Here is a 10,447-nt window from a genome sequence, read left to right on the forward strand (position 1 = left end):
TGTTCTTCCAAAGTCACTGACCATTAAAATTATATTTATTTCACAAACCAATCTGTTTTTACAGGTCTGTAATTCAATAAACACTGGTATTCTTGCCAACACACTGCACATAGGAACACACTATCTTTTCTATCAAGACTAGCTTTATATTGGATTTTCCTGTTCAACTGTAACAAGGAGTATTGCTCACTTTATGACTTTGCCAGCTTCAGCAAATGAACTATGATGCACCTGATTAAAACATAGCTTTAATTCTGTTTTTAATTTAAAAGATAGCTAATGTGACTAAAAATTTCCTAAAAAAGAAACATGGTGATGCAGAGCTGTCACCTAGAAAAATCTTAAAATTATTTTTTGAGGACTCAGCAAACAAATAATAGGACAATTAGAATCTTTCATGCTGTAAAATTTAGCTAAGAATTATTAGATATTCTTCAGCATCTATTATTTCCCATGTTTTTGCAGGTTATGAAAAGAAGCCATGGGATTATAAACCAGCTAATTTAACATGTTTTACAGAGACTTTGTTATCAAGAATATTAGTAACTAGAAGATCTCCAGATCATGAGCATTATCGATTTCAATAATATCTTCAGGGTCCATCTTTGCTTCATGATGCCCCTCCTGTAGATCATCCAAGGAAGCCAGAGCTTCATTTGTATCACTAGCAAAAGTCTCACGAGATGCATCATCATACTCTTGCAGGTTAAGCCCTCTTATGGCTTTTTTCATCTTCTTTCCTAGAACTTGTATTCTCCTCTTCTTAGCAGCTTTTTTGTTTTCATACTCCTTTTGGTTCTCCAGGTAGAATATTTCCTTGAAAGAGAACAAAACAGATTTGGGCATATTCTGTCTATTAGTGTCTCCTAAAGAAAATGTAAAATAGGAAAAAAAAAAAATACTGAGAGAAGGGGGTTTGTTCAGCACAGAGAAAACAAGGCTCAGGGGAGACATCATCATGATGTTCCGGTATTTAAAGGGTGGCTACAAAGAAGATGGAGATTCCCTTTTTACAAGGAAAAGGGCACATATTACTCCCAGGCAGTAACTTGGAGATTCCAACTGGACACAAGAGGGAAATTCTTCACCATGAGAACTATCAGCCACTTGAGTCACCTCCCCAGAGAAGTGGGTGATTCTCTAATTTGGACACTTAAGATTCAGCTGGACAAGGTGCTGGGACATCTTGTCTAGATGGTGCTTTTGCCAAGAAAGGTTGCACCATATATTCCTTGAAGTCCCTTCCAACCTGGTGTTCTATGATAAATCATTTTATTACATATATTCTCAGCAATCTCATAGTATATGTAAATAAGCATCACCAAGTTTTCACTTCAAGTGTGCTGGTGATACGGAACTGGGAGGAATGGGTGGTAGACCAGAGGATCATGCTGCCATATGGAGGGACCTGTAGAGGAAATACGACCAAATGTTTGATGACAACTTGAAATAATTTTCCTCCACAACTGAAATTTGAGTTCGTATGTCATTATCTTTACTGTCAAACAGTTGTGAACCCCATTAACATCTTCTCTACTGCAAAATGACTGTTATAAGTTTCCTCTATATTTGAAGGAATGTAGCAGAGCTAAACACTGCTCCACACCCCTCTTTCTCTGGTTATTATTTTCCCTCTCCCCAAAAGCTGCAAGCCAAGTGTTAAGGATGTGCAAATCTGTGACACTGGTAAACATGACAACCTCTACGATGACAGGATTATGCATGCTTTTCCCACAGGTCTGTAGGACAAACGAAGTCTCATACCATCAGTGAAGTTCGTTTAGTGAAAACTGCTGCGTCATTAAACACTTGCATGTATCAGCAAATGAAGAATGAGACACACAAGTACAAGGGCATGGAAGAGGTGTAAGAGAGGTGAATGTTTTTTTAAAATAAAAAGACAATCACATTATTTATATCAACAGTTTATGTTGATTCGTTTCTCAATTCCCCGTACAAGAGGCTAGGATAGCTTGCAGACTGACCTGTAGTAGTGACCTGTAGCAAAGTAAGTATTTCTTTCATCAAAAACTTCAATGAAATTGCAAATATCATGCAAAAAAAACCCAACCCAACCAAACCTCCAAGAAATAAATAAAAAAAAAAAAATAAAAAAAAATCCAACCAAGCTGTTTTAAGTTAATGAAGAAAATACCATCTCAGTCTGCTTCATACCTTAAAAGGAAAGGCAATAATATTTACAAGCTGACAAAGCTACTTTGGTGAGAACATAGATGAGGCCAGTGAGCAATTTAGACAAAGTTCAGACCAGTATTTGACTTAATGGGAAATACTGCCTGGCACTCTGTAGGAGCTATATAGGAAAAAAATGTTCTATTAAGAGAACACTGTTCAATTCACGCACAATGGCACAGAGCTCCAAAGAGAGAAATACAACTGCAGATATCATTGCTGTAAAATATATATAAACTAAAGAAAAACCCAGTGTTCATCTCTTCAGATTCTACACTCTCACCACCCTCAACAGGTGTTTGTGACTGATAACATGTAAAAGGTGTTCCCCCCCACCTAGTGTGAATGGTAATTCATCTTCCCAGGCCACCCCCCCATAAATTTTGAATATGAAAAGCTGGTTTCTTTGCAATATAGAGTTAATTGTGGTAGAAGGTGAGAGATTAAATCAAAACATTGCCAGTAGGAAAAAAAAAAAAAACAAACACCAAAACAACCTCTGCACAATCATTTGCACTCTTGTTGACAATTTTACCTTGATTTGTTCTTCTTTGATACTAGGTGTGTTCTTCAGCAGGTTTAAATAAACGCCCCCTGGTGTTCTTCTCCGAGTGCCATTCTTAACAGAGAAAGAGCAAATTAGTAATAGCAAGCTTACAACTTAAGTGTCAATATAAACAAAGCATCTAAGACGATTATTTGTATTGAGACATAACAATTAAAAAAAAGTTCTGCTGGGTTAGTTTTTACATAAAACCAACCCTGGCTATGTTTTATTTCTGACTGAATGAGTAATAAAAAGGTCAACAACCAGTGTGGTACATTTGGACAGGTAAATTATGAGGTTGCAAAAAGTTTGCTCTAGAACATAATACCAAACTGTTCAGCTACATACCAAAACTGATTTTGGCAGTGAAGAAACAAAATGTGAACAGTATTCCAACTACTATCACAACGATATACAATAATGTAGATGGTAGGTTAAATATTCACAACATTCCTGGGACATAAGACCAGTAAAACATCAAAAATTAATAAAAATTACATAGATCACTTTTTTTTAATTGAACTCTGCAATTCTACAACTTATCTGTGTATCTACAGGATTTTGCATTTCTGCTTAGGGAAGAAGCACAACACATTAGTTCCATGCTTCAACAGGTTTTAGTGTAACAGCAGTGGTGCAATATGCATATACCATGAAGCATAAATGGACTGAAGCTTTGAAACCTTTGTAAATTATAAGCACTAATTATCATACTACTACCTAACTACCTTTTGGAGTATATGAAGTTGCTCTGATATTGTACTAAACACGATTCTTTCTCCTAAATAACAAAGTAAAACAAAATCCAAAAGTTCTAAGAACAGAGAAGGTAATTCTTAAAGTATGTCCTTGAAACAGGATGATAATAGTATGCAGCATCTGCTATCAGCACAAATTCCCAACCAAGAAAAACAGTATGATCTGCCTTTCAAATAGCATACTCTGATCCACCGTCAAAGGAACCTATGCCACCAGGAGTGGCATCCTTTCATCTCCTTGGTAAGCGCTTGTCAGTAAGTACTTTAATCTTTCAAGACAATAGACTACTTCTAAAATAATCTGGTAGCTCTAATGTTGTTGTGTTCTGGGGGTGGTTTTTGTGCAGTGGTTTTTTTTTTTTTTGTTTGTTTGGGTTTTTTTCCTGTTTTTAATTTATTTTTTATCCTCCCCCTTCTTCCTCTCTACTTCTAGTGCTGGAACTTAAAAGATAAATTATAAACAAATACCTGAAAGTTCTTACTAGTTCCCTCATTTTTTTCCTTATGAACTTTTGCACTGAGGCTCATTAGTTAAAAATAAGAAACCCCCAGTATATTGAGAAATTCCAAGTAGAGAATTTTTACCATGATTTTTAACAGAACTCAGTACCCAGTTTTGCTCTACTGATGCACAAGCCAAAGGTTCTCTAATAAAGCTAACAATTCCCTTTTGAAAGTTACTCTTCAAACATGACATTAGAAATGCTCACTGCTGAGTTCGGTGACCTCTGATGGCATGCTGATTAACCCAGTAGATAGGCTGGTGATGCCAAACATCCACCTGACTTCCTGAAGAAATGTGGCAGGAGCTTCACATGGATCCTAACATTATAGGTTTTTATTCAAGCTTCAGAATCCGTCCCACTTAGTTCTCTGCTGACAGATCCCAAGGGGAAGCAGAGTAACAGATACAATGTTGTAACTGCAAATCAGATACTAATCTCAGTACAAAAAAGTCAGGCAATTCCCAGGTTCATTCATCCTACTGTTTACTCAAATCCTGCTGGATGGTTACCTTAGTATTTGTTACATGAGCTCCATGGCGAGGGAAGGCCATGAAACTGCGTGAGAACCTTGCCAACGTGAAAGCTGTGCAACAGTACTACATAAATATTCTGCAAGTTGTGTTGTGCGTGTCCCCCCCACCAGCAAACCCACAACACCACGTTTTTCTTACCACTATGAACAGTCCACCATTTTGTTCCACTTCAGCTGTTTCCATAAGCAGTTCAATAGCTTTCCTCTTCCCAATTATTTTCACCACCCGGGCAATTAAATCTTTCTTTGGCTCACAAAGGCTGGGAAGAGGGGGAATAAAAAAAATAAAAAAAAGATACATTTATTGTCAGTATAATTTCTTGAGTAAAATGGACCACTGAAGTTCCATAATGAGTAATTCATTATGTGAAACATAAACCTGTGCTAAAATTAAAGGTCTGTACATTTAAATGTGTTTCAATGGCTTTTTGAATCAGATTTCAAAGTACTGAGTTTCTGAGGGATATTTTTTCCTAAAGCATGCATTTCTTTTTTTTTTTTTCACCCCAGTGAAAATGCCCTGGAGTTACTGTTTTTCTCCCACAGATGTGTGAAAGATTAAACCAAGTAAGAAACTGCAAAGACCTATATAAATCTCTGAAATTAAAGTATTAAATTCTGTTGTGCATATAACAGTTAAAATTACAGTGAGCTTACAGTTACATAACAATTATTCGGACACAACAGAAAGTGTAAAAGCTCCCCTGTATCACATGCCATTCAGACGAACCTACATAATAAAAACCAAAATCAGACTGTTGATTAATCCAAGAGAACATATAAAATACAAACAAGAAAAAAACTGCAGTATTACCAAGTTAAATTGTATTCTTCTGTTAGTAAAGATGTCCTCACACAGAAAATTCTGTTGTCAGTCTGCATGAAGCAAGAGGCTTATGTAGCAGCAATTCTCTGTGCCAAGGTACTTACACTCCCATTGGAAAACATTGTAAGCCCACAAATCAATACCACTTGCCCAGAGCAAGAGTTCATATGCTAAATTCTCATTTTTTTAAATGACAAAGCTTCTCACTAAGCACTTCAGTCCCAAGCACCACAGCTCAGTGGTTTTACACTTTGGGGACCAGTAGACCATTATCGTTACCAAAATTTCTTGAAGACCAGTGTCTAGCCTTCAAGTGACATTACAATGCTATAAAGTTGCATGTGCTACAGTAACTGCATACAGAAGGTGTCTGAACACAGGTGTGAGGAACTACTTAGATCAGCCAGGCTACCTTCAACTGCTTCAACTGTGTAAGTTACCTGAAATTAAATGTTAAACCTCACATTTTAGTGACAATCATCCCAGTCATGAAAAGGATTGCCCAACCTTTTTATATGACCAAGTTCTAAATTGTGACTTACTGGAAGAGATGCAAATGTTTCTCAAAGATGCAGAGAACTTTAAGATAACCAGGACTCCTTAGGAAGCTGGTTAAACAGACCTTGTGTTAGCAGCAGCAGTTTAAATGATCAAATCCCCACCTAGACAGCGTTTATTCTGGCCCTGCACAATCCTCCTGTATGTGTGCTTTAACAAGCAGCTCTGCACTCCAACAAGAACTGAACGAGGTAAAGGGCAAAAAATGGCATAACATGGCCAGAAAAACTCTTTGATTTTAGTTCACTGTCTGGGCCAGCACAACAAGTTATGAATGCAGGCACAGATGGCACAGCACAGATGAAAGAACAGTGCTGTTACATGTACAACCACAATCCTACTGATGCAGTTCAGCACCACTACTATTACAAAATAGGAAAAGAGAGGCTTCTGCCCTACTCTGATGAAGCTCAATAGAGCAAAGAAAAGCTTATTACAAGAAACATGCTCAAAGTTCTCAAAATCATAAATGAGAAGATACTGAGAGCTGACAACAGCATTAACAATTGTCTAATGCTGTATTTCAGCATCTGGGGGGGGAGGGAATAAAGCAACAGGCTTTTGGACAGGTAAGTTAAATTGTAACTCAGCTCATGTACAATGACTAAATAGGATTGTGAAAAGAATTGGATGGTGGAAGCGTGCATACGGCTAGAACTCCGTAACCCCAACAATGGCTTCCATAAATGAGCACAGAACCACAGCTCAGTTTCACAACACAGAAAGAAACAAGTTGATTTCAGTGCTACTGTCTAACCTCAGCACAGCCCTTCATTACAACAGCAGCAAAACGTTTTCTTCAGACAAGCATGCTCCATATAAAGAATTTATGTATTTCAGAAATAGTATTCTCCAAAACACTACACAGTGAGTAATCTACAGTTTCAAAGGTTTTGTAACTTAGCCAGATTTTCATGGTGACCACAGAAGGCGTTTACTGGTGTCCAACTCCCAACACACATTTTCGCTCATGAAGTTATTTCCTAAAAAAGCCACTACTAAATCTGTACTGTGAGAAACAATATTTTTCCTTGCCATTGTTCTCAAATAACAAAGCATTCTGGTAGCTCTTAAAGAGAAAAAAAAAAAAATTAGACAGTATTACTGGATGCTTCTACAAGAATCTAGCCGTAATGCTGCATTTTAATCCCAGGATTTTGGAAACATACACAAGGCACTCATGCTGTTTGTAATGTTAATGCCATCTTACATATTTAAAAGTTATTTTCCCCCCTCTTCTTTTACACCAACAGTTTACCAATACTTATAGAAGCGAAGATATGCTGTTACTAAACTCACCGATAAGCAATTTCATCTGCCACTTTTTCCTCTGAATCTTCTTCTGTTATCTCATACCTTCCTTTGTATTTCATTTCTTGTCTTTCACCTAGTCTATCTTTCATAGGCCGCTTCCGTCTAACAAAGCTTTGCCCATTTTCTTCTTCTGCCGGCAATGTTTTCTTGTCATCATGCATGTATTCATCCAGTTCTTTATCTAAAGTCTCTGCCTCCTTTTGCTGAGCTTCCTTCATCAGCTTTTTAGCCAGTAAGTAATTGTAAGTCTCAGACTGCCTGCTTCTGTCAATACTACCATCCATGCCTAGAATCCCAAGTTCATTAGCCACTGCATCCTGATTCTGCTCCTGGAGCACCATACCCCAAATGTTGTTGACCTTCTTGCCACCTAGAGCAGTTTGTTTTTGGTGGCTCTGGCTAAACTGAAAAGGCTCAGATTTAGCAGGAGGGAAGTTGAAACATTTCTGTCGTTTTCGTTTCCACAGACAGCTGTCATCATCAGATTCAGAAAAGCTTTCATCACTTGAATCTACACTTTTGGTTGTCCGGTAAGGAACACTTGGTGCACATGATGAAATGCTGCTCTGGAATGGTCTGCCCAAATCCTTGCCATCAAATGAATTCTGGAATTAAAAAGTAAATGTCCATTAATTTATTACTCTTGTAATTAACTTGTAAACTTTATTGTCACTCGTGACTGTTTGGGCAGTCCTCTAGGAGGATCTTTTGGACTAGAGTTAACAGGATATCCTATGAAACTGCTGTATTTTGAATGCTAGTACATGAAAGACAGCATAGCTGCTATATAAAACAGGTATCCGGAGTCACTGATCTACTTAACATCATCTTCTTTGAATGAAATTAAAATTATTATGAGACTGGAAAAACTATCAGAATTCCCAAATTGGACAAAGACACAACATGCACAGCACTTTAAAAAATTTAAAAAGGCAAACACCACAGCAATTTACCTTTTATTTTTTGCTTCAGTGTAGACATTATTGTCTCCATAGTCTGAAAAGGGTCAAAACTAGTGATCTGCTGTGAGAGACTCATCTGAAATCAGACTACCCTGTCATTGTCTCAAAGACTGGCATGAGAAGCTGAGATGGAATTCCACCTATCTTTTGTCTCAGCGATGGGTGGGAAGAGCTGAGATAAGACTCAACTGTCCATTGCCTGCGGGAAGGGTGTGAGGAGCTGAACAGGGACTCCACTGTCCATTGCCTGAGGGATGAGTGGGAAAGAGCTGAGATAAGACTCTTCCGACCATTACCTCTATCATTACCTTGAGGATTGGTGTGAGGAATTGCTGACCATTATCCCAAGAATTGGTGCAGACACATGCAGTTGAAGAGCTCACTGCAAGACCAGGGAAACTGGTCCACCAGGAATATGCAATACATAACATGAAGAACAGAGGTACTCCCCCTCAACTCATTATAAAAGGTGGAAAAAGTAATCACGAAAGAGGGCCATTGCCATGAGGATGACTCTAGGAGGACACCTTCATGAGGACACTTCACCGACGACTACAATGGACCCTGAGGGACACCCTCCATGAAACACTGCCATAAGGGTAACTCCATGAGGACACCTCCAGGGGTACCTTCCAGGAGACAACTCCATGAGGACACTCACCTCCGACAACTACTACAGACTCTTGTGGGACACTGCTCCAATACCGACTATGAACCCTGAAGGAATCCCACCAACAATGATGGATCCCTGGGACATCATTGGATCCATGGTGGTGACTCTCTCTCTCTGCACCCTGAATTCTTGCTTCATTTCCATCCTTGTTCCTATCTGTCCTATCGCTATCCCCTTTATTAATAATTGTCTTTTTGTAATAAACCAACTGATCAGTTATGGTACTTGACCTTGTTTGAATCTTAATTTCGCTCTTGGGATCATGAACTGAAACAGGGTTCGGCACTGGGGTTTTCTCCAGTCAGGCCCTGACATCTGCAACCAAAACAGTCTTCCCAGAGACTCAAGCAAGAAGAAAAAATGACCAAAAAAACCAAAACCAAACCCATAAAACTTGGATGTTGCTCAGACTTTGAGAGGCTTACAGTGCATTGCGATTCTGGTTCAATTAGGACAGCACATCATCAGCTGAGGACAGTAGTACCTTACAGACAAATTGGGGTTTGCTTCCTTTAAGCCAACAAAGCACAGACTCACTGGCTTCTTAATTAATTAGGACAAAACCCATGAAGATTCAACATACTTCACAAAAAAAAAAAGTCCCATTGCTATAAAAATACTCACAAAATGCTCTTTCCCCATACACCTGACAAATAAGCTAAAATATTAAAGCCAAGCCTGCTCAAATTTGCATAACCTGCAAAAGCACCACAAGTAACATAACCCAAAATTCTTATTGCCAATTGCTGGAAACTTTTGGCCATGCTGTCTGTGCTAATCTGCGGTAAGAATTTTCATTACTCACAATTCCAGTGCTTCCCTAACTGGTTTCCTATCCTAAAGTTACATGCTATCCCATGATGTCCTGGGTTCAGCTCTAACAGCTATTTTTCTCCTCATCAGTAGCTGGTGCAGTGCTGCATTTTCAGCTTACAGAATGCTGATAACACCGATGGTTTTAGTTGTTGCTAAGTGATGTCTACTCCAACCAAGGACTTTCTCAGTCTCATGCTCTGCCAGGGAGGAGGGGAAGCCAGGAGGAAGCAGAGACAGGACACCTGACCCAAACTGGCCAAAGGGGTATTCCATACCACAGCACGTCATGCCCAGTATAGAAACTGGGGGGAGTCACCTGGAAGGCCCAGATCGTTGCTCGGTTCGGTCTGGGTATTGGACAGTGTGTGGTGGGCAATTGTACTGTGCATCAGTTGTGTTTATTGTTTTCCTTTTCCCCTTAAACCATGACACAGATTTTTAGAAATAGGCTCTCTTCCTTTAGTTTAAGGTGAGATTAAAAAAACCCCAAATAAACACCTTTATTTAACCTTACTGCTTTCACCAACATTATAGCACCATTTCTTCATCCTCCTAACAGCAAACAGAAAACAGAGGTCTTCAACTAATTTTATCATGTTATGAAATACAAACCTTTAATTTAAAAAGTATTCTATATGAAGACAAGCTGAGAAAGTTGGGGCTGTTCAGCCTGGAGGAGAGAAGCTGTGTGGAGACCTCATAGCAGCCTTCCAGCAGGCCCCCCCCCCCCCCAAAAAAAAAAACAAGAGGCCACCAGAGGAG

General features: G+C 38.8%; 1 protein-coding gene across 1 annotated transcript; it reads right to left on the reverse strand.

Moving 5' to 3' along the window:
- Positions 1-439: 439 nt before the first annotated feature.
- On the reverse strand, positions 440-9,013 carry PHAX (phosphorylated adaptor for RNA export). The gene is made up of 6 exons (XM_010017601.1): positions 8,902-9,013; positions 8,505-8,578; positions 7,220-7,839; positions 4,676-4,796; positions 2,729-2,812; positions 440-816 (listed from the first exon to the last, which is right to left on the reverse strand). The coding sequence occupies exons 1-6, from the start codon at positions 9,011-9,013 to the stop codon at positions 547-549; spliced, it is 1,281 nt and encodes a 426-aa protein (XP_010015903.1). The 3' UTR covers positions 440-546.
- Positions 9,014-10,447: the final 1,434 nt, after the last annotated feature.

Source organism: Nestor notabilis, unplaced genomic scaffold (assembly GCF_000696875.1).
Source record: "Nestor notabilis isolate BGI_N333 unplaced genomic scaffold, ASM69687v1 scaffold4887, whole genome shotgun sequence".
In the NCBI taxonomy this organism is placed as follows: Eukaryota; Metazoa; Chordata; class Aves; order Psittaciformes; family Psittacidae; genus Nestor; species Nestor notabilis.